The sequence below is a fragment of the Rhinopithecus roxellana genome, chromosome 13 (genome assembly GCF_007565055.1).
Source record: "Rhinopithecus roxellana isolate Shanxi Qingling chromosome 13, ASM756505v1, whole genome shotgun sequence".
Taxonomy (NCBI): domain Eukaryota; kingdom Metazoa; phylum Chordata; class Mammalia; order Primates; family Cercopithecidae; genus Rhinopithecus; species Rhinopithecus roxellana.
In genome coordinates, this window is record NC_044561.1 from 59,197,496 (window position 1) to 59,222,476 (window position 24,981).

General features: G+C 46.1%; 1 protein-coding gene across 1 annotated transcript in view; it reads left to right on the forward strand.

Moving 5' to 3' along the window:
• ATP6V1E1 (ATPase H+ transporting V1 subunit E1) overlaps positions 1-24,981 on the forward strand; it is a 47,753-nt gene that overhangs the window by 14,085 nt on the left and 8,687 nt on the right. Inside the window, exons 3-6 of the mRNA XM_030915046.1 lie at positions 6,040-6,149; positions 6,494-6,560; positions 22,296-22,385; positions 24,342-24,410. Coding sequence (XP_030770906.1) covers positions 6,040-6,149; positions 6,494-6,560; positions 22,296-22,385; positions 24,342-24,410 — 336 coding nt within the window. The remainder of the gene's footprint in view (positions 1-6,039; positions 6,150-6,493; positions 6,561-22,295; positions 22,386-24,341; positions 24,411-24,981) is intronic.

Sequence of the window (24,981 nt, forward strand, 5' to 3'; positions counted from 1 at the left end):
CAGGTGTAAAACACCGTGCCCGGCCCTATTTATTTACTTTTTTGTTTGTTTTTTTTTTTTTTTAGATGGAGTCTCACTCTTGTCGCCCAGGCTGGAGTGCAGTGGCCCGATCTTGGCTCACTGTAAGCTCTACCTCCTGGGTTCACGCCATTCTGTTGCCTCAGCCTCCCGAGTTCCCGAGTAGCTGGGACTACAGGCACCCGCCACCACATCCAGCTAATTTTTTTTTTTTTTTTTTTTTTTTTTTTGTGAGATGGAGTCTCGCTCTGTCGCCCAGGTTGGAGTGCAATAGTGTGATCTTGGCTCACTGCAACCTCCGCCTCCCAAATTCAAGTGATTCTCCTGCCTCAGCTTCCCCAATAGCTGGGATTAGAAGCGCCCACCACCACACCCAGCTAATGTTTGTATTTTGGTAGAGACAGGGTTTCACCAGGTTGGCCAGGCTGGTATGGAACTCCTGACCTCAAGTGATCCACCCGCCTCGGCCTCCCAAAATGCTGGGATTACACGCATGAGCCACCGCGCCCGGCCAATTTTTTGTATTTTTAGTACAGACGAGGTTTCACCACGTTAGCCAGGATGGTCTCAATCTCCTGACCTCGTGATCTGCCCGCGTAGGCCTCCCATAGTGCTGGGATTACAGGCGTGAGCCCGGCCTTTATTTACTTTTTTTTTTTTTGAGGCGTTGTCTCGCTCTGTCGCCCGGACTGGAGTGCAGTGGCCCAATCTCAGCTCACTGCAAGCTCCGCCTCCCGGGTTTACGCCATTCTCCTGCCTCAGCCTCCCGAGTAGCTGGGACTACAGGCGCCTGCCACCTCGCCCGGCTAGTTTTTGTATTTTTAGTAGAGACGGGGTTTCACCATGTTAGCCAGGATGGTCTCGATCTCCTGACCTCGTGATCCGCCCGTCTCGGCCTCCCAAAGTGCTGGTTACAGGCTTGAGCCACCGTGCCCGGCCTTACTTACTTTTTAATTTAAATTTTACCTTAATAAATTCTTAATTGGAAATGTCTGTATCTTTAACATTAAAAAATAAATTTTCCTTTCTAATTGTTGTGATTGCCAATAAGTGTCCTGAAATTTTATGTTAGAGGGTAGAAAAGTAATGGATGGTTCATTTTCTCATGGAAACCAAAATTCAAATATTTAGTAACTGTGGTGAACTGTGATAGGTGACTGGAGAAGGTTGTAGTGTTTCATTGTTTAGCTTTTTTGTTAATCGGTGCTCATTGCAAAAAAAATAAAGTTTAGGCCGGGCTTGGTGGCTCACGCCTGTAATCACTCAGCACTTTGGGAGGCTGAGGCAGGTGGATCACCTGAGGTCAGGAGTTCAAGACCAGCCTGACCAACATGGTGAAACCTCGTGTCTACTAAAAATACAAAAATTAGCTGGGCATGGTGGCGCGTGCCTGTCACCCCAGCTACCCAGAGGCTGAGGTGGGAGAATTGCTTGAACCCGGGATGCAGAGGTTTTAGTGAGCCGAGATCATGCCACTGCACTCCAGCCTGGACAACTGAGTGAGATCTTGTCTCAAAAAAAAAAAAAAAGTTTGTAAGTATATAAGGTATAAAATGAAAACCCCACCCATTACAAAGGTGTCCTTCCATCAACATTTAGAAGTTTTATCTACATTTCCAGTTGCACATTGCTTATGCCAATTTATATTCCTTAACAGTATATTGGCCAGGCGCGGTGGCTCAAGCCTGTAATCCCAGCACTTTGGGAGGCCGAGACGGGCGGATCATGAGGTCAGGAGATCGAGACCATCCTGGTTAACACCGTGCAACCCCGTCTCTACTAAAAAAAAATACAAAAAACTAGCCGGGCGAGGTGGTGGGCGCCTGTAGTCCCAGCTACTCGGGAGGCTGAGGCAGGAGAATGGCGTAAACCCGGGAGGCGGAGCTTGCAGTGAGCTGAGATCTGGCCACTGCACTCCAGCCTGGGCGACAGAGCGAGACTCCGTCTCAAAAAAAAAAAAAAAAAAAATGCGTGTCACGATTATACCTTTGGAAAAGAACATTTTGATATACTGTTTTTTTTTTTTTTTTTTTTTTTTTTTTTTTTTTTTTTTGAGACGGAGTCTCGCTCTGTCGCCCAGGCTGGAGTGCAGTGGCCAGATCTCAGCTCACTGCAAGCTCCGCCTCCCGGGTTTACGCCATTCTCCTGCCTCAGCCTCCCGAGTAGCTGGGACTACAGGCGCCCGCCACCTCGCCCGGCTAGTTTTTTTGCATTTTTTAGTAGAGACGGGGTTTCACCGTGTTAGCCAGGATGGTCTCGATCTCCTGACCTTGTGATCCGCCCGTCTCGGCCTCCCAAAGTGCTGGGATTACAGGCTTGAGCCACCGCGCCCGGCCAGTAACACGCATTTTTTAAAGCTTGCTTTTAAAATATTACCAAAATATGGCTGGGACGGTGGCTAACACCTATAATCCCAGCACTTTGGGAGGCTGACAAAGGTGGATCACCCGAGGTCAGGAGTTTAAGACTAGCCTGGCTAACATGGTGAAACCCCACCTCTACAAAAAATACAAAAATTAGTTGGGTGTGGTAGTGCACGCCTGTAGTCTCAGCTACTCAGGAGGCTGAGGCAGGAGAATCGCTTGAACCCAGGAGGCGGAGGTTGCAGTGAGCTGAGATCGCACCATGGCACTCCATCCAGGCTGGGTGACAGAGTGAGACTCTGTCTCAAGAAAAAAATCAGTAAATAAAATAAAATATGAACAAGATATATATTGTTTAATATTTTCATTGTCCTTTTAGTACAGCCTTAAATTTTTATGTGCCTGGTACTGTAGAAATAAAACTCTCTGAAACCTTGGGCTATTTGATGAGTTTATCATTTAAGGAAGAAAAGATTATTTTCCCTCCCATTAATACATAACAGCTGATAGGATATTGCTTAATATTGTTTTGATGGTGATAGTTTCTTGTATGAGTCTTTGTGCATCAAATACAGAAGTCCTATTTCAGCTATTATTTCAGTAAATGCATTTCTTACTTTTTTTTTTTTTTTTTTTTTTGAGCTAGAGTTTCTCTCTTGTTGCCCAGGCTGGAGTGCAGTGGCACGATATCGGCTCACTGCAACCTCCGCCTTCCAGGTTCAAGTGATTATCCTGCCTCAGCCTCCCGAGTAGCTGGGACTACAGGCGCACGCTGCTATGCCCAGCTAATTTTTTGCATTTTAGTAGAGACGGGGTTTCACCATGTTGCCCAGGCTGGCCCTTGAATTCCTGAACTTAGGCAATTCACCCACCTCAGCCTCCCAAAGTGCTAGGATTACAGACGTGAGCCACTGCGCCCGGCCTCAGTAAATGCATTTCTGTCTGAAGTATTTATTTATTTTATTTATTTTTGAGATGGAGTCTCCCTCTATTGCCCACGCTGGAGTCCAGTGGCGCAATCTCGGCTCACTACAACCTCCACCTTCTGGGTTCAAGAGATTCTCTTGCCTCAGCCTCCTGAGTAGCTGGGATTACAGGTGCCCGCCACCACACCCCGCTAATTGTTTTATATTTTTAGTAGAGACGGGGTTTCACCATATTGGCCAGGCTGCTCTGGAACTCCTGACCTCATGATCCACCTGCTTCAGCCTCCCAAAGTGCTGGGGTGCTGGGATTACAGGCGGGAGCCGCCACACCCGGGGGTTTGTTTTTTTTTTTTTGAGATGGAGTCTTGCAGTGTCGCCCGGGCTGGAGTGCAGTGGCACAATCTTAGCTCACTACAACTTCTGCCTCCCAGGTTCAGGCGATTCTCCTGCCTCAGCCTCCCGAGTACCTGGGACTACAGGCGCGCACTACCACACCTGGTTAATTTTTGTATTTTTAGTAGAGATGGGGTTTCACTATGTTGGCCAGGCTGGTCTTGAACTCCTGACCTTGTGATCCGCCTGCCTCAGCCTCCCAAAGTGCTGGGATTATAGGCGTGAGCCATGGTGTCCAGCCCATAATTTATATTTTTAAATATATGCCACACTTACCCATGAGGGAAAAACCTTTTTTTTTTAAGACGAGTTCACTTTTGTTGCCCAGGGTGGAGTGCAATGGCGCGATCTCAGCTTACTGCAACCTCCACCTCGTGGGTTCAAGCATTTCTCCTGCCTCTCCCTCTTGAGTAGCTGGGATTATAGGCACACGCCACCATGTCTGGCTAATTTTTTTTTTTTTTTTTTTTGTATTAGTAGAGATGGGATTTCTCTATGTTGGTGAGGCTGGTCTCGAACTCCCAACCTCAGGTGATCCGCCCACCTCAGCCTCCCAAAGTGCTGGGATTGCAGGCGTAGGCCACCATGCCTAGCCTAAAACTTTTTTATTTTTTATTTTTATTTCTTTTTTTTTTTTTTTTTTTTTTTTTTTTTTTTTTTTTTTTTTTTGAGACGGAGTCTTGCTCTGCCGCCCAGGCTGGAGTGCTGTGGCCGGCTCTCAGCTCACTGCAAGCTCCGCCTCCCGGGTTCACGCCATTCTCCTGTCTCAGCCTCCCGAGCAGCTGGGACTACAGGCGCCCGCCTCGTCGACCGGCTAGTTTTTTTGTATTTTTTAGTAGAGACGGGGTTTCAGCGTATTAGCCAGGTTGGTCTCGATTTCCTGACCTCGTGATCCGCCCGTCTCGGCCTCCCAGAGTGCTGGGATTACAGGCTTGAGCCACCGCGCCCGGCCTATTTTTATTTCTTATTTTTTATTTTTATTTTTATTTTTTGAGGTGGAGTTTCGCTCTTGTTACCTAGGCTGGAGAGCAGTGGCACGATCTCGGCTCACCACAGCCTCCGCCTCCCTGTTCAAGCGATTCTCCTGCCTCAGCCTCCCGACTAGCTGGGATTACAGGCATGCATCGCCATGCCTGGCTAGTTTTATATTTTTCGTAGAGACGAGGTTTCTCTATGTTGATCAGGCTGGTCTCGAACTCCCCACCTCAGGAGATCCAGCTGCCTTGGCCTCCCAAAGTGCTGGGATTACAGGCATAAGCCACTGCGCCGCAACCAATTTCTTAATTTTTTAACTTCATTTTACAAGAGAGGACACTAAACCTGAGGTTATGCGACCAAATTTTATGGAGAGTAATCTCGATCTTCTTTTTTTTTTTTTTTTTTTTTTTTGAGACAGAGTTTCGCTGTGTCCCCCACTGCAAGCTCTGCCTCCCGGGTTCACGTCATTGTCCTGCCTCAGCCTCCCGAGTAGCCGGGACTACAGGTGCCTGCCACCGCGCCTGGCTAATTTTTTGTATTTTTAGTAGACACAGGGTTTCCCCGTGTTAGCCAGGATGATCTCGATCTCCTGACTGCGTGATCCGCCTGCCTGGGCCTCCCAAAGTGCTGGGATTACAGGCGTGAGCCATCCTACCTGGCCAGGATCTTCTAAACTTTCAAGTTCTATGTCATTTTCATTGGCCCACTAACAAGCTAATGGATTAAGTTTCGAATGTGTGGTAATTTTTTCATGTGCAGAATATTCTACCCAATTATATCCTTTAGTAACTTGGTTACTGTTATCCTTGATGAAATTTTTAGTTTCCTGGTGTGTCATTTATAATGAAAATTGCTGATCTTTCCTTTTGAATAAATTAGAATCCTTGAAAACGAGTCACAATAAATTTCCTGTTTATTTATTTATTTTTATTTTTATTATTTTTTGAGACAGAGTCTCACTGTGTTGCCCAGGCTGGAGTGCAGTGGCCAGATCTCAGCTCACTACAAGCTCCACCTCCCAGGTTTAAGCCATTCTCCTGCCTTAGCCTCCCGTGTAGCTGGGACTACAGGCTTCCGCCACCTCACCCGGCTAGTTTTTTGTGTTTTTTTTTTTTTTAAAGTAGAGACTGGGTTTCACCGTGTTAGCCAGGATGGTCTCGATCTCCTGACCTCGTGATCCTCCCTTCTCGGCCTCCCAAAGTGCTGGGATTACAGGCTTGAGCCACCGCGCCTGGCCAATTTTCTGTTTTATATATGAAATTAGTGTTCATAAGCAAGTAACCCAAGTCACCAGCTGTTTAAAATAAAACTGTTAATCAAAACTTGATGTAATGAATTAATATTGACTAATTTCCCTGTAGGCAGAAGAAGAGTTCAACATAGAGAAAGGTCGGCTTGTGCAAACTCAAAGACTAAAGATTATGGAATATTATGAGAAGAAAGAGAAACAGATTGAGCAGCAGAAGAAAATGTAAGTAGATCTGGGTTGCAGTATTAACCTAAGAAGTTTTCCGAAGTCATGAGATGAAGACGGAGCAGGCGCTTTGGAGTCAGGCATATATAGATTCAGGTCTTTACTCGACCACCTACTACTAATCTGACAGATTGTTTAACTTCTCTTTCTTCATTTGTGAAAATCGAAGCTTGACAGGATTATTCAAAGATGAAACTGCAGGCTGGGCAAGGTGATTCACGCTTGTGATCCTGGTGCTTTGGGGAGGCTGAGGGAGGAGGATTGCTTCAGCCTAGGAGTTCAAGTTCTTTCTCTACAGTTTTAAGTTGTTGCTTACGCTATTTTTCAATACCATTTTGCAGTCAGATGTCCAATTTGATGAATCAAGCGAGACTCAAAGTCCTCAGAGCGAGAGATGACCTTATCACAGTGAGTAATTAACCCCTATTAGTTATAAAATTATTACATGTTTATTTGTTTGCCTATTGTAGATTACTAGTTAGCATTAATTAAGGAGTTGATTGAATAATTTTTAGAGATAAAACATTCAACAAATTATTATAATAAATACAAAAGTGAATAAGAGCCAAGCCCTGTATTGAAGGACTTTCTGATCTAACGAGCATGTAAGACTCTCCTGGATCATAGCACACACTATGGGAGGACCGCACAGTACATGAGAGTACAGGAAGCAATGAGACTAGAACCATCGGATGGTTAATACAGAGGCCATGAGTGTGAGGCTGAAGAACTTCACCTGTTTTCAACAGAAAGCTGTGGAAACTTTGGTATTATTTTGTGGGGAATATCATAGATAAGGCTCACGATATAAGCATGCAGGCTAAATTTAACAGGGAAGAGGCTAGAAAAAAGAAAACCATATGGAAAGTATTACAGTCCTCTAAGGAAGAGGGCAGAAACCTCCAGAAGCATACCACTTCATTGAGAAAGTGTAGAGCTATTTGGATTATATTCATAAACCAAACAGGGATGCCTGCTGTTTCCACTGTTACTCATTGTGACTGTAAAATAAAAAGTAGATCTCTCTATAATAGCTACTGAAATTATTACTAGGAGTAAATCCTATATAAAAACAGGTATAAAACTAAAAATCTAGAACTTGAATAAATGGAAGACATACTGTTTTCTTAGGTGAGACAGAAAGACAAACTGGTATTCCAAGTTGTCAGTTCTTATTAGATTGATTAATTCTTTTTTTCTTTCTTTTTTTTTTTTTTTTTTTTGAGACAGAGTCTTGCTCTGTCGCCCAGGCTGGAGTCCAGTGGACGGATCTCAGCTCGCTGCAAGCTCCGCCTCCCAGGTTTACGCCATTCTGCTGCCTCAGCATCGCGAGTAGCTGGGACTACAGGCGCCCGCCACCTCGCCCGGCTAGTTTTTTGTATTTTTTAGTAGAGACGGGGTTTCACCGTGTTAGCCAGGATGGTCTCGATCTCCTGACCTCGTGATCCGCCCGTCTCGGCCTCCCAAAGTGCTGGGATTACAGGCTTGAGCCACCGCGCCCGGCCGTTAGATTGATCAGTTCTTACTAGATTGTCACTTCTTATTAATTGATGGTGGCAGTGAGAACTGAGTCGCGGTGTTAGTGTTGATGGATTTTACAGGAAGACTTTCCAGACATTGACTGACTGCCTTTTCTTCCAAGTCCATCACTAAATTCTGAGTATCAGGTGTGGATGTACTAGGAGAATGGTGGATCCGTTAACAAAAATGGGAAGTCAAGATGCTGAAATGTTTTCTTAAGAAAAATAACGCTGCGCGCGGTGGCTCACGCCTGTAATCCTAGCACTTTGGGAGAGTAACTGGGACTACAGGCACCTGCCACCACGCCTGGCTAATTTTTTTGTATTTTTGGTAGAGACGGGGCTTCACCATGTTTGCCAGGATGGTCCCAATTTCCTGACCTTGTTATCCGCCCGCCTCAGCCTCCCAAAGTGCTGGGATTACAGGCGTGAGCCACCGTGCCCGGCCAACAGTATGTCTTAGGGAAGGTAGTTTGTTGTAGAAGGGCTTGGGGCTTAAGAGTCAATCAGCTATAAGTTTAAATGTCAACTCTGCCATACTCGTTTGTCTAAATTACTTGTTTCCCATCCTCAGTTTTCTCTTGTATTCATTATCTATGTTATGTATATACATTATAGTGTTTGGTTCAGAGTACTTATGAGAATCGAATGAGAACACATGTAAGTCCTCTGGCATATAACATTTGTCATATCGTATTTAAGAAATGTTAGTTCCCTTTCTCCATCCCCATCTCCGTCTCCACCAGTGATAACCCTTTCTTCTCACAATAGGCCTGTGTAGATAAAATATTCTTAGTTTAGGCCGGGCGCGGCAGCTCACGTCTGTAATCTCAGCACTTTGGGAGGCCGAGGCGGGCTGATCATGAGGTCCGGAGATCAAGGCCATCCTCACTAACACAGTGAAACCCCGTCTCTACCAAAAATACAAAAAATTAGCCGAGCGTGGTGGTGGGCGCCTGTAGTTGCAACTACTTGGAAGGCTGAGGTGGGAGAATGGCGTGAACCCGGGAGGCGGAGCTTGCAATGAGCCGAGATCCTGCCACAGCACTCCAGCCTGGGTGACAGAGCAAGACTCTGTCTCAAAAAAAATATATATAGGCCGGGCGCAGTGGCTCAAGCCTGTAATCCCAGCACTTTGGGAGGCCGAGACGGGCGGATCACGAGGTCAGGAGATCGAGATCATCCTGGCTAACACCGTGAAACCCCATCTCTACTAAAAAAAATACAAAAAACTAGCCGGGGGAGGTGGCGGGCGCCTGTAGTCCCAGCTACTCGGGAGGCTGAGGCAGCAGAATGGCGTAAACCCGGGAGGCGGAGGTTGCAGTGAGCTGAGATCCGGCCACTGCACTCCAACCCGGGCGACAGAGCGAGACTCCGTCTCAAAAAAAAAAAAAAAAAAAAAAAAAATATATATATATATATATATATATATATATATATTCTTAGCTTATTGGGTCCTAATGCCCAGCAAGCCTCTTGACTATAGTCTTTTCATTATTTATGCCCAAAGTAAGAAACTGTGACATCTGCTTAGATATTATTATTTGTATAAGTCAAAAAAGTTTAGAGGCGTGTAATGTTAATGTCTTGGCAGCATTCCTAAATATAAGTAGTAAGGGCTATATAACACACAACATTATAGCAAAAGGTTATAATCTTAATTAATAGGCTTTATAATTAGGTTTTTTTTTAATGCTGCCTTTTTGAAGGTTAATAATATTAAGAATAGAAAGGATTCTGAGAAAGATCATCTAACATATTATAGAAATGGTTTTTTTTTTTTTTTTTTTTTGAAACGGAGTCTCGCTCTGTGGCCCAGGCTGGAGTGCAGTGGCCGGATCTCAGCTCACTGCAAGCTCCGCCTCCCGGGTTTATGCCATTCTCCTGCCTCAGCCTCCCGAGTAGCTGGGACTACAGGCGCCCGCCACCTCGCCCGGCTAGTTTTTTGTATTTTTTAGTAGAGACGGGGTTTCACCGTGTTAGCCAGGATGGTCTCGATCTCCTGACCTCGTGATCCGCCCGTCTCGGCCTCCCAAAGTGCTGGGATTACAGGCTTGAGCCACCGCGCCCGGCCAGAAATGGTTTTGATGATACATTCTCTGATGCTGCTGTGTCTTAGATGGTATCCTGACCTTTCATAACTGGATGTAAACAACCCATAGGTTTAGTGGATTTGACTTTACTTCTTTTTTTTTTTTTTTTGAGACGGAGTCTCGTTCTGTTGCCCAGGCTGGAGTGCAGTGGCGCAATCTCGGCTCACTGCAAGCTCCGCCTCCCGGGTTCACGCCATTCTCCTGCCTCAGCCTCTCGAGTAGCTGGGACCACAGGCGCCCGCCACCATGCCCGCCTAGTTTTTTGTATTTTAAGTAGAGATGGGGTTTCACCATGTTGGCCAGGCTGGTCTCAAACTCCTGACTTCGTGATCTGCCCACCTCGGCCTCCCAAAGTGCTGGGATTACAGGCGTGAGCCACCATGCCCGGCCGGATTTGACTTGACTTCTAATTTTGACTTATTATTTCTTTCCCTTATTTTCTCTTTGCTCTAATTTTTTAATCCACTTGTTTATATTTTATTAGCTACTTTTTCTAATTTGCTTTTTAAAAAGTAGTTAACCTTTTCATTAGATATACTTCTGTAAGCTGCCTTAAATCTATTAAAATACATAAAAAATTACTAGTTGGCTTTTAGAAGGAATTTTTTTTTTTTTAAAGAGGCAGGGTCTGGCCGGGCGCGGTGGCTCAAGCCTGTAATCCCAGCACTTTGGGAGGCCGAGACGGGCGGATCACGAGGTCAGGAGATCGAGACCATCCTGGCTAACACGGTGAAACCCCGTCTCTACTAAAAAATACAAAAAGCTAGCGGGCGAGGTGGCAGGTGCCTGTAGTCCCAGCTACTCGGGAGGCTGAGGCAGGAGAATGGCGTAAACCCAGGAGGCGAAGCTTGCAGTGAGCTGAGATCCGTCCACTGCACTCCAGCCTGGGTGACAGAGCGAGACTCCGTCTCAAAAAAAAAAAAAAAAAAAAAAAAAAAGAGGCAGGGTCTGGCTATGTTGCCCAGGCTGGAATGCAGTGGTGCACTTATAGCTCACAAACTCCTGGGCTCAAGCAGTCCTTCCCACACAGCCTCCTGTGTAGCTGGGATTACAGGCAAGAGCCACCATGGCTGGCCTCAGAGGGAAAATTTGAAGTGGCATAGATAAAATTCAGATCATGGTTGGGCGCGGTGGCTTAAGCCTGTAATCCCAGCACTTTGGGAGGCCGAGACGGGCAGATCACAAGGTCAGGAAATCGAGCCCATCCTGGCTAACACAGTGAAACCCCGTCTCTACTAAAAAATACAAAACAACTAGCCGGGCGAGGTGGCGGGCACCTGTAGTCCCAGCTAACTTAGTCTCAGCTACTCGGGAGGCTGAGGCAGGAGAATGGCGTAAACCCGGGAGGTGGAGCTTGCAGTGAGCTGAGATTCGGCCACTGCACTCCAGCCTGGGCGATAGAGCGAGACTCCGTCTCAAAAAAAAAATAAAAATAAAAATAAAAATACAAAAAATTAGCCGGGCGTGGTGGCGGGCACCTGTAGTCTCAGCTACTCAGGAGGCTGAGGCAGAGTGGCGTGAACCTGGGAGGTGGAGCTTGCAGTGAGCTGAGATCACGCCACTGCACTCCAGCCTGGGCCACAGAGCAAGACTCTGTCTCAAAAAAAAAAAAAAAAAATAGAATTTAACAGTACGTTTATCCCATGTGTCCCGTATTGTGCTAGCTCCTCTAGGAGGAGTCTGCAGTCTAAAAGGACCTGGACAAGATAATATATCTCCACTACAGCTGTTTGAGCATGACTTGAAGAATTAGTCATGAGATGGGAGACAGAACGGAGAGAGCAGTGTGAGTGAAAAACCGAGGCCTGAATTTGACATGTACAGGAAATGGAGGTAGTCTGGCAGAGTGAGTAGTGGGCAGAGAACAGGCCACATATTAGGGTCTGATTAGAAGGGCCTTGAGTGTCTGCTGAAGAATATGGACTTTATCCTTTTAGCTAATTCTCTGTTTTTTGTTTTTTGTTTTTTGTTTTTTGTTTTGAGACCGAGTTGCGCTCTTGTTTCCCAGGCTGGAGTACAATGGAGCGATCTTGGCTCACCACAACTTCCACCTCCCGGATTCAAGCGATTCTCCTGCCTCAGCCTCCCGAGTAGCCGAGATTACAGGCATGCACCACCATGCCTGGCTAATTCTTTTGTATTTTTAGTAGAGATGTGGTTTCTCCATGTTGGTCAGGCTGGTCTCGATCTCCTGACCTCAGGTGATCTGCCGTCAGCCTCCCAAAGTGCTGGGATTACAGGCGTGAGCCACTGCACCCAACCCTAATTCTCTAACTTTCCCATTTCCAGAGACTTTTATATTCTAGTCAGGAGTCAGCATTTAAACAAGCAGCTCAGGGTAATCTTGGTGCGGGTAGTCTGAGAACCACACTTTGAGAAACAGTGTTTAATGGTTACATTTGTGTTAGAGAAACACCACTGGTGACCATGTGGAGTAGAAACAGGGAGGGTATGGCTTACCTTCCTAGTCAAGAAGTAGAATGGTGGCAGCAGAAAGAGAAGATAGGCCTATTCCAGAGATCCTAAAAAGGTAGGATCTGTAGGACTTGGTGACTTACAGTTGTGATGAGTGAACGCAAAGGAGTCAAGAATGATGTAAGGGTTTGTAGTCTGAGCAACTGGTAGATGGAATGAAGATTAGAAATATAGGAAGAACAGGCCGGACGCGGTGGCTCATGCCTGTAATCCCAGCACTTTGGGAGGCCAAGGCAGGTGGATTGTGAGGTCAAGAGATCAAGACCATCCTGGCAAACATGGTGAAATCCCATCTCTACTAAAAATACAAAAATTAGCTGGGCATGGGGGCAGGTGCCTGTAATCCCAGCTACTTGGGAAGCTGAGGCAGGAGAATTGTTTGAACCCGGGAGGCGGAGGTTGCAGTGAGCCAAGATCATGCCACTGCACTTCAGCCTGGCGACAGTGTAAGACTCCATGTCAAAAAAAAAAAAGAGAAAGAAAGAAATATAGGAAGAACAGGTAAGGAATGGTGAAAAAAACGTTGCGTTTAAATTGCCTTAGGATTCCAGGTGAAGCTCTATGAGTCTGTTAGGAGAGAAGAGGAGCTTATGTGGAGACAACACAGAAGTCCCTGCTGGAGCTGTGGACAGAGATGAGAGCCCTGTGGTTTTGGATGGAGAATTAGAAGAGAAGCGGGCCAAATAAACTGAGAAGCATCAGATTTAATAGAAAATAAATTGCTAAGGAAACGCGGGGGGAATGAATACAGTTATGTTGAATACAGAGAAGCCAAGGGAACCGCAAACTTAAATGGTCTCTAATACAGTGTTCAGTGTTTGAGAGAATTACAGTGGGAAGAGCATGGTGGTCTTTGGATCTTGCAGTCAAGATGTCATTTCTTACATTTGCCAGAGCAGTTTCACTGGACTGATGAAGGCAGAAAGCCAGATTGTTATGGCGTGAGAAGGGAGAAGTGCATGTGAGGTGAGGAGCTGAAGGCAGGGTGCATGGCCTGTTCACCAGCTGGGCTGTGTGTTTTAATCTCTTTTGGAACAAATCCAAGTATACTGTTGCATGCAACTTGAATTCAGTATATAGCTTGAGCTTTTATTTCTCTGACTTATAATGAGAATTTTGAGAATATAAACATTTATGTAATTTCAGTTATTCTAAAGATACTTGTTTCTTTTTTAACCGCTTACAGTCTTAACTTCTTGCCATCATTGAACCCTGTAAATAAGAGATGTGGAGTAATGAGGAAACAGACTGTGAGATGATAGAGATCAAAGAGGATTCAGTCTACATAAAAGCACACATACATGCTTTGAAACAGACTGTGAGATGATGTAGATCAAACAGGATTCAATCTACATAAAAGCACACATACATGCTTTGAATGGATTTTGCTATTCTGAAACATTCTACTTCTAGTTTATCCATAGAATAAGAAGTTGTGAAAGGAAAGGAAATTGTCACGCAGTTAGAAAAGGATATTGACAAAAGATGGAAGGAAGGGGGAAAATACAGAACCGGGGTGAAAATTAAAAGAAAAGAGTCGGCCGGGCACGGTGGCTCAAGCCTGTAATCCCAGCACTTTGGGAGGCCGAGACGGGCGGATCACGAGGTCAGGAGATCGAGACCATCCTGGCTAACACGGTGAAACCCCGTCTCTACTAAAAATACAAAAAAAAAACTAGCCGGGCGAAGTGGCGGGCGCCTGTAGTCCCAGCTACTCGGGAGGCTGAGGCAGGAGAATGGCGTAAACCCGGGAGGCGGAGCTTGCAGTGAGCTGAGATCCGGCCACTGCACTCCAGCCCCGGCGACAGAGTGAGACTCTGCCTCAAAAAAAAAAAAAAAAGAAAAAAGAAAAGAGTCAAGCTGTTTGCTGCTTTGTTCTAAGTCGTGTAATCCTTTATAGATATTTTTCTGTATTGATCCTTTTTCCTTGTCTGCCCAGATGTTTTCCAGGATTAAGAGTGCACGCTTTAGGCCGGGCGCGGTGGCTCAAGCCTGTAATCCCAGCACTTTGGGAGGCCGAGACGGGTGGATCACGAGGTCAGGAGATCGAGACCATCCTGGCTAACATGGTGAAACCCCGTCTCTACTAAAAAAATACAAAAAACTAGCCGGGCGAGGTGGCGGGCGCCTGTAGTCCCAGCTACTCGGGAGGCTGAGGCAGGAGAATGGCGTAAACCTGGGAGGCGGAGCTTGCAGGGAGCTGAGATCCGGCCACTGCACTCCAGCCTGGGCGATAGAGTGAGACTCTGTCTCAAAAAAAAAAAAAAAAAAAAGAGTGCACACTTTGGAATTCTTTTGAGGTTTAAGTTCATTTTTACCCTTCCCGGCTGTTCAGTGGGCAGATTTTTAAACCCCATTGACTCCTTTGAACCCTTCATTTCCTATTAAAAAATAGGAGACCAGGCACCATCCCTTATGCCTATAATCCCCACACTTTGGGAGGCTGAGGCAGGAGGATAGCTTGAGCCCAGGCATTCAAGACCAGCCTGGGCAACACAGTAAGACCTTGTCTCTACCAGAAATTAAAATTAACCAGGCGTGGTGGTGTCCCAGCTACTCTGGAGGCAGAGGCAGGAGAAGTGAGCTATGATTGTGCCACTGTACTTCAGCCTGGGTGACAGAGCAACACCCTGTCTCAAAAAAAAAAAAAAAAAAAGGCCGGGCGCGGTGGCTCAAGCCTGTAATCCCAGCACTTTGGGAGGCCGAGACGGGCGGATCACAAGGTCAGGAGATCGAGACCATCCTGGCTAACACGGTGAAACCCCGTCTCTACTAAAAATACAAAAAACTAACCGGGCGAAGTGGCGGGCGCCTGTAGTCCCAGCTACTCGGGAGGCTGAGGCAGGAGAATGGCGTGAACCCGGGAGGCGGAGCTTGCAGTGAGCTGAGATCCGGCCACTGCACTCCAGCCCCGGCGACAGAGTGAGACTCTGCCTCAAAAAAAAAAAAAAAAAATTAGATCACTTAGGTAACGTGACTAGTATAATGCCTGAAACAAAATGAGTGTTGAATGAATGATAGTTCTTTCTTATCATTTCCCCAAACCTCAAAACTTACTCATAAGTTTTCTTTCTTTTTTTTTTTTTTTTTTTTTTTTTTTTTTTTTTTTTTTTGAGACGGAGTCTCGCTCTGTCCCCCTGGCTGGAGTGCAGTGGCGCGATCTCGGCTCACTGCAAGCTCCGCCTCCTGGGTTCATGCCATTCTCCTGCCTCAGCCTCCGAGTAGTTGGGACTACAGGCGCCCGCCACCGCGCCCGGCTAATTTTTTGTATTTTTAGTAGAGACGGGGTTTCACCATGGTCTCGATCTCCTGACCTTGTGATCCGCCCGCCTCGGCCTCCCAAAGTGCTGGGATTACAGGCGTGAGCCACCGCGCCCGGCCTTTTTTTTTTTTTTTTTTTTTATTTGAGACGGAGTTTTGCTCTTGTTGCCCAGGCTGGAGTGCAATGGCGCAATCTTGGCTCACCGCAACCTCTGCCTCCCGGGTTCAAGCAATTCTCCTGCCTCAGCCTCCCAAGCAGCTGGGACTACAGGCATGCACCACCACGCCTGGCTAATCTTGTATTTTTAGTAGAGATGGAGTTTTTCCACGTTGGTCAGGCTAGTGTCAAACTCCCGACCTCAGGTGATCCGCCTGCCTCGGCCTCCCAAAGTGCTGGGATTACAGGCGGGAGCCACTACACCTGGCCATAAGTTTAAGTTTTCTTCTCTTTTCTTTTTTCTTGAGATGGAGTCTTGCTCTGTCACCCTGGGTGGAGTGCAGTGGTGCGATCTCAGCTCACTGCAAGCTCTGCCTCCCAGGTTCAAACAATTCTTCTGCCTCACCTCCCGAGTAGCTGGGATTACAGGCTAATTTTTTGTATTTTAAGTAGAGACAGGGTTTCACCATGTTGGCCAAGTTGGTCTCTAACTCCTGACCTCAGGTGATCTGCCTGCCTCAGCCTCCCAAAGTGCTGGGATTACAGTTGTGAGCCACGGCGCCTGGCCAAGTTTTCTTTTTTAAAGGAGAATAAATAACCAATAACATTTAAATTCTGAGACATTGGTACTGAAGTGGAGATTTCTATTGCTGTGGTTAGAGATGAAATAGAAATAAATGTCTTTGGCCAGGCTCGGTGGCTCATGTCTGTAATCCCAACACTTCGGGAGGCCAAGGAGGGTGGATCCCAAGGTCAGGAGTTCGAGACCAGCCTGACCAACATGGTGAAACCCTGTCTCTACTAAAAATACAAAAATTAGCCGGGCATGGTCGTGTGCACCTGTAATCCCAGCTACTCAGGAGGCTGAGGCAGGAGAATCACTTGAACCCGGGAGGTGGCGGTTGCAGTGAGCCAAGATCGTACCACGACACTCCAGCCTGGGCGACAAGGTGAGACTCTGTCTCAAAAGAAAAACGAGAAAGAAAAGAAAGAAATGCCCACTGGCTCTTGAGACTACGCAGGGCCAGGGAGACACGGTTTTGTTGTTGACATCATAATCAGGTTTTGGTTTCCTGCTTTTGAGGAGCAAACTCCTAATATTTTCAGAATCCTCAGGGCAGTTAGGTTCAGTTGGACAGATTTTCCCTTCCAAACTCATAAAATACAGATAAGCCCACATGTGAACTGCAGTAGTTGACAGTGAGAGACAGCTATGGAAAAGCTACCTGAGGCGCCAGATTAGAACCAGAAAGTTATTTGAGCTTGGAATCACATCAAAGGGTGTCTCACTGGAATGTTAGTAGCTTATCACACTGATGGTAATTATTGATAGAAATTTACCTTTCTCCCCCATGGTGATATAGTGGACAGGCGTGCTTCAGATAAGGGATAATACAGTTTATATCAGTTAGGTTCTAGCCTGCTTAGCTAGAGTTTAGTTTTTTTAGACTAAACGAATTGGCCTTTTAAAAGTCCTTAATTACCGTTTCCATAGTAGATTCCTCATACAAATGGCCAGTGGCACGCTCCACAACTTGGTATTACTTAATTTACTGGAGTAGCCTCGTCTCCATGCTCGGACTGTCTATCCCTGTCTGTGTGACCAGTGTGGACAGGGTGATTCCAGCACAAGAGGAAAAATGTTAGAGGACTCTTGGTGGGGAGGAGCTGAGAGTTCTCTCAGCCAGATGTCTTATAGACAGGTTGAGTATCCCTCATCTGAAATGCTTGGGACCAGAAGTTTTTTGGATTTCAGATTTTTTGGATTTTGGAATATTTGCGTATACATAATAAGATATTTTGGGGATGAGACCCAAGCCTAAATATGAAATAATCATTTTTAGTAGAGATGGAGTTTCACTCTATTGCCCAGGCTGGCCTCAAACTCTTGGGTTCAAGGAATCAGCCCGCCTCGGTCTCTCAGAATACTGGGTTTACAGCATGTGGCTGAGGCTGTGCTTTCTCTTGAGTCTTTAAAGACACAGTTGCTCAGGTTGGAGTGCAGTGGTATGATAATGACTCACGGCAGCCTCAAACTCCTGGGCTCAAGGGATTCTTGCACCTTAGCCTCCCTAGTAGCTGGGACTACAGGTGTTCACCACCACACTCACCTGATTTTTTTCTTTTTTTTTTTTTTTTAATTTTACATAGACAAGGTCTCACTATGTTGCCCAGGCTGGTCTCAAACTGATGGACTCAAGCAGTCTTCCCACCTATGCCTCCCTTTAAAGACTGCATTTTAAAGTTTCTTTAAGTCTGGGCACGGTGGCTCAAGCCTGTAATCCCAGCACTTTGGGAGGCCGAGGCAGGCAGATCACTTGAGATCAGAAGTTCAAGACCAGCCCGGCCAACATGGTGAAACCCTGTCTGTACTAAAAATACAAAAATTAACTGGGCAAGGTGGTGCACACCTGTAACACTCAGGAGGCTGAGGTGGGAGAATCACTTGAACACGGGAGGTAGAGGTTATAGTGAGCCAAGATCGGGCCACTGTACTCCAGCGTGGGTGACAAAGCGAGACTCTGTCTTCAAAATAATAATAATAATAATGTTTCTTTTTTTTTTTTTTTTTTTTTTTTTTGAGACGGAGTCTCGCTCTGTCGCCCAGGCTGGAGTTCAGTGGCCGGATCTCAGCTCACTGCAAGCTCCGCCTCCCGGGTTTATGCCATTTTCCTGCCTCAGCCTCCCGAATAGTTGGGACTACAGGCGCCTGCCACCTCGCCCAGCTAGTTTTTTGTATTTTTTAGTAGAGATGGGGTTTCACTGTGTTAGCCAGGATGGTCTCGATCTCCTGACCTCGTGATCCGCCCGTCTCGGCCTCCCAAAGTGCTGGGATTACAAGCTTGAGCCACCGCGCCCGGCCGATAATGTTTCTTTAAAATAATTATCATACAGTATGATTACTTTTTCTCCATTTAATAAGTGGTGTGCTCTATTTAACTTAAAATATAAATCAGTGAATGTATGATTCATTGACCAATGAATGGCATTAAATCTTGTTTGTTTTGGGGACAGAATATGTATTATAAGCCAAAATCTTAGAATAAATAAATATTTAAGTGTTAAAAGTTTCTTTTTTTTTTTTTTTTTTTTTTTTTTTTTGAGACAGAGTCTGGCTCTGTCACCCAGGCTGGAGTGCAGTGGCGCAATCTCGGCTCACTGCAACCTCCGTCTCCCAGGTTCAGGTCATTCTACCACAGCCTCCCGAGTAGCTGGGACTAGAGGCGCCCATCACCACGCCCGGCTAATTTTTTGTACGTTATAGTAGAGATGGGGTTTCGCCGTGTTAGACAGGATGGTCTTGATCTCCTGACCTCGTGATCGGCCCGCCTCGGCCTCCCAAAATGCTGGGATTACAGGCATGAGCCACCGCACCCGGCCAAAAGTTTCTAAAGACAGAAATTATGTCTATCACTTGGTATTTGGAATCTTTGCATTTTGGGCTTAAGAAAGTCAAATGATTTATTTTTCTAATTGGGGGAGGGAAAGCGTTCTAATTACTAAATAAGAGTTATGCAAGTATTTCTCTGCAGAATTGCTTGAACCCGGGAGGTGGAGGCTGCAGTGAGCTAAGATCATGCCACTGCACTCCAGCCTGGGCAACGGAGCGAGATTCTGTCTCCGAAAAAAATGAAATAAAAAGAAGAGACATTTCTCTGCAAATAACTTACTGTAAGTGGTTAGTCTGTTTCTAGGTAAACAAAAAACCAAATTGGATATGCCATCACTATATCTTAGTCTACAGAGGGGCAGCACCATTCATATTTTATACCATAATAAAATACTTAGGCGATGCTCTTGAGGTCTTTTAATCTATTTTACTTTTTATTAGAAAACACAGCATAGGCATGGGGTGGGCACAGTGGTTCACGCCTATAATCCCAGCACTTTGGGAGGCCGAGGCAGATGGATCACTTGAGGTCAGGAGTTTGAGACCAGCCTGACTAACATGGTGAAACCCCGTCTCTACTAAAAATGCAAAATTAGCCAGACATGGTGGCGCATGCCTGTAATCCCAGCTACTTGGGAGGCTGAGGCAAGAGAATCAGTTGAACTTGGTAGGCAAAGGTTGCAGTGTCCAAGATAGCGCCATTGTACTCCAGCCTGGGCAACAAGAGTGAAACTCCGTCTCCAAAAATATATATACACACACACGCACACACATATAAACACACACACACACACACATATATATACACACACACACACGTATATATATACACACACACATATATATGTATATATCGGATATGGTGGCTCATGACTGTAATCCTAACAATTAGGTAGCTTAGGTAGGCCAAGGCAGGAGGATCACTTGAGCACAGGAGTTCAAGACCAGCCTGGGCAAGGTAGTGAAACCCTGTCCCTACAAAAAACACACACCAAAAAAACCATTTAAAAATTAGAGCTTGGGCCGGGCGCGGTGGCTCAAGCCTGTAATCCCAGCACTTTGGGAGGCCGAGACGGGCGGATCACGAGGTCAGGAGATCAAGACCATCCTGGCTAACACGGTGAAACCCCGTCTCTACTAAAAAATACAAAAAAAAAAAACTAGCCGGGCGAGATGGCGGGCGCCTGTAGTCCCAGCTACTCGGGAGGCTGAGACAGGAGAATGGCGTGAACCCGGGAGGCAGAGCTTGCAGTGAGCTGAGATCCGGCCACTACACTCCAGCCTGGGCGGCAGAGCGAGACTCCGCCTCAAAAAAAAAAAAAAAAAAAAATTAGAGCTTGGCTGGGCGTGGTGGCTCATGCTTGTAATCCTAGCACTTTAGGAGGCCAAGGCGGGTGGATTGCTTGAGTCCAGGAGTTTGAGACCAGCCTGGGCAACATGGTGAAACCCCATCTCTACTAAAAAACACAAAAATTAGCCAGACGTGGTGTTGCACACTTGTAATTCCAGCTACTCGGGATGCTGAGGCAGGAGAATCACTTGAACCTAGGAGGTGGAGGTTGCAGTGAGCTGAGATCACGCTGCTGCATCCCAGCCTGGGCAACAGAGTGAGACTCAGTCTTTAAAACATAATAATAATAATTGGATGTTAACATGGGTGCTCCTGATTTTTTTTTTTTTTTTTTTTTTTTTTCCCAATCTGGGCTTATTTGCACTTACTGGTGTCAAAATGTGTGAATAAGTTTCAGATAGAGCCCACTGGGACGGTTAAGTGATGGCCTGGGGAGAGGAGACATGACCAGCCGCTGCCTTGTGGTGCTCCTGGCAGGTTCTGCCAGCTGATTCTTTCCCTTGGGCCTGAGCAGATGGGCATTGGACTAGAAGGCAGGGAAGAGTCTGCAGTCAGACCATTCTAGATTGAGTCCCAGCTGTCACTTGCTCATTGGCTTGTATAGTTTTAGATCATGTATTTATATTAGGAAGGTATTTACAGTGGTTGAGTTGTCTGCATGGGTTGCTGTTAAATGTTGGTAGTTTCAGCTGGGCACAGTGGCCAAAATCCTGTAATCCCAGCAGTTTGGGAGGCCGAGGCGGGTGGATCACAAGGTCAGGAGATTGAGACCATCCTGGCTAACATGGTGAAACCCCGTCTATACTAAAAATAAAATTAGCCGGGTGTGGTGGTGTGCGCCTGTAATCCCAGCTACTCAGGAGGCTGAGGCAGAGGAATTGCTTGAACCTGGGAAGCAGAGGTGACAGTGAGCCGAGATCGTGCCACTGCACTCCAGCCTGGGTGACAGAACGAGACTGTCTCAAAAAAAAAAAAAAAAAAACCAAAAAACCTTGAGTTTTCTTTTAGCCCCTAAGCCTTGTTACTTAACAAATGATATCCAGTGTGTTCTCAGCCATGTTGAGATTTTTTTCCTGATAGTGATCTTATTTTAGTTATTTTTATTATAGAAGTCAGTGTTTATTGGAGACAGATTAGAAAATACAAACTAACAAAGAAAATTGGCCGGGGCGCGGTGGCTCAAGCCTATAATCCCAGCACTTTGGGAGGCTGAGACGGGCGGATCACCTGAGGTGTCAGGAGTTTGAGACCAGCCTGGCCAACATGGTGAAACCTTGTCTCTACTAAAAATACAAAAATTAGCTGGGCGTGGTGGCAGGTGCCTGTAATCACAGCTACTCGGGAGGCTGAGGCAGGAGAATTGCTTGCACCCAGGAGGAGGTGGGGGTTGGGGTGAACTGAGATCACGCCACTGCACTCCAGCCTGGGTTAGAAGAGGAAAACTCCATCTCAAAAACAAACAAACAAAATCGAAATTATTCATAATCTAGCCTTCCAGAGGTAGACCGTTGGTATTTCAATCTATAGCCAGACATCTGTTTTTTTCCTTAAAAAAAAAAAGGGTAATCTTGTATAAGCATTTTAATAGCTTGCTTTTCCAAGTTACACCGTGCGAATCTTCCCATGTCAGTCACTTGTGTCGGTTTCTGAACTGATGGTTACCTGAGCTGTTCTCTGCTAGGCCGTGGACTCCCTGGGAGCAGAGATGGTGTTACATGCTTCCTTGGACCCAGCACAGCACCTGCTTTATCTCAGATCTCAGGGAATGTGTGTTGAATGAAATCCCAGCAATAAAATGTGAGGCAGCTGGGCATGAGCCAGAATCAGCCTCACAGTGGGTTCTGAGCTGACTGCCCAGATGTGTAGATAACTTTTATCTGTTCTCATCTCTGTAGGACCTACTAAATGAAGCAAAACAGAGGCTCAGCAAGGTGGTAAAGGATACAACCAGGTATCAGGTGCTGCTGGATGGACTGGTTCTCCAGGTACCCTCACAGACCAGATCTACTGTTAATAGCCACAGTTCTGAGAAAATTTAGCATGCCTGTTAGGACCAGCTCTATTTTTCCTGCTTTCTCATCGTAGTTTTTTCCTTTCACCCTTTTTTTTTCCTGTTAGCTTTTTCCCTTCCACTCTTGACCATATCTAAAATGTGTGCTGCGTAGGAAAATAGTAAATCTGTCTGGTTGGATAAGACTTCCAGCCTGCTACTCATTTATGTAGTCTTACATGACTTAAGGTTCAAATTTGCTTGCAATGGCTAACTTTAAATTCCCTTAATTTGATTTTGCCACTAAAATAATTGCTTTAGATTTAGGATTCCAACCAAACACTGTATATGTTTTAATTGTTTACCACTAAGCTCGAAATCCTTATTTTACTTATGTTAATTACAATAATATTTGTCCTCAGCTTGGTTGTTATAAGGCATCTGCATGAATTTTGTTTCTACGACCAAAGGTTTGGGTTCATTTATCTGGTTTGTGATAGATTGATCTTTCCATGGTCTCGTGTGGTATATGCCATCTGTTATTGGAACCTACCAGGGGAAGTTTTTCCAACCTAAATGAAAGAACTATAGAAACATCCTATTTTACTGTTGCTTTATTTATTTATTTATTTATTTTTGAGACGGAGTCTTGCTCTGTTGCCCAGGCTGGAGTACAGTGGTATGATCTCGGCTCACTGCAAGCTCTGCCTCCCAGGTTCACACCATTCTCCTGCCTCAGCCTCCCAAGTAGCTGGGACTACAGGCGCCCGCCACCACATCCAGCTAATTTTTTCAATTTGTATTTTTTTTGAGATGGAGTCTCACTCTGTCACCCAGGCTGGAGTGCAGTGGCGCAGTCTCAGGCTTACTGCAGCATCCACCTCCCAGGTCCAAGCGATTCTCCTGCCTCAGCCTCCCGAGTAGCTGGGGTTACAGGCACCCGCCACGACGCCCAGCTAATTTTTTTTGTATTTTTAGTAGAGACGGGGTTTCACCGTGTTAACCAGGATGGTCTCGATCTCCTGACCTCATGATCTGCCCACCTCGGCCTCCCAAAGTGCTGGGACTACAGGCGTGAGCCACCGCACCCGGCCTACTTTTTTGTATTTTTATTTTTATTTTTTTATTTTTATTTTATTTTATTTTATTTTTTTTTTTGAGACGGAGTCTCGCTCTGTCACCCAGGCTGGAGGCTGGAGTGCTGTGGCCGGATCTCAGCTCACTGCAAGCTCCGCCTCCCGGGTTCACGCCATTCTCCTGTCTCAGCCTCCCGAGTAGCTGGGACTACAGGCGCCGCCACGTCGCCCGGCTGGTTTTTTGTAGTTTTTAGTAGAGACGGGGTTTCACCGTGTTAGCCAGGATGGTCTCGATCTCCTGACCTCGTGATCCGCCCGTCTCGGTCTCCCAAAGTGCCGGGATTACAGGCTTGAGCCACCGCGCCCGGCCTTTTGTATTTTTAATAGAGACGGGGTTTCACAGTGTTAGCCAGTATGGTCTTGATCTCCTGATCTCGTGATCCACCCACCTTGGCCTCCCAAAGTGCTGGGATTACAGGCGTGAACCACCACGCCTGGCTCTTTTATTTTATTTTTATTTTTATTTTGTTTTTGGAGACAGAGTCTCACTCTGTCAGCCAGGCAGGAGTGCAGTGGCATCATCTCTGTTTACTTAAACCTCCATCTCCTGGGTTCACGCCATTCTCTTGTCTCAGCCTCCTGAGTAAGCTGGAGTTATAGGCGTGCACCATTATGCCAGGCTAATTTTTTGAATTTTTAATAGAGATGGGGTTTTGCCTTGTTGCCTATGCTGGTCTCGAATTTCTGAGCTCAGGCAGTCCGCCCACCTTGGCCTCCCAAAGTGTTAGAATTACAGACCTGAGCCACTGCGCCCGGCCTGTTGCTTTATTTTATAGTTTGCATTTTCTACTGATTGTATGTACTATTTTTTCCAGGGTTTGTACCAGTTGCTGGAGCCCCGAATGATTGTTCGTTGCAGGAAACAAGATTTCCCTCTGGTAAAGGTAAAGAACTTAGGATAATTTTTTATCTTTCCCTCCCTCCCTTCCTTCCTTCCTCTCTCTCTTTTCTCTTTCTTCCTCTTTCTCTTTCTCCCTTTCACTCTTTCTCTTCCTTCCTTCCTTCTTTTCTTTTTCTTTTTCTTTTTTTTTTTTTCTTGATGGAGTCTCACTCTGTTGCCCAGGCTGGAGTACAATGGCAGTATCTCCACTCACTGCAACCTCCGCCTCCTGGGTTCAAGCGATTCTCCTGCCTCAGCCTCCCAAGTAGCTGGGATTACAGGCACATGCCACCATGCCTAAATAATTTTTGTGTGTGTGTTTTTTTTTTTTTTTTTTTTGAGACGGAGTCTTGCTCTGTCGCCCAGGCTGGAGCGCAGTGGCTGGATCTCAGCTCACTGCAAGCTCCGCCTCCCAGGTTCACGCCATTCTCCTGCCTCAGCCTCCTGAGTAGCTGGGACTACAGGCGCCCGCCACCTCGCCTGGCTAGTTTTTTGTATTTATTTTTAATAGAGACGGGGTTTCACCGTGTTAGCCAGGATGGTCTCAATCTCCTGACCTCGTGATCCGCCTGTCT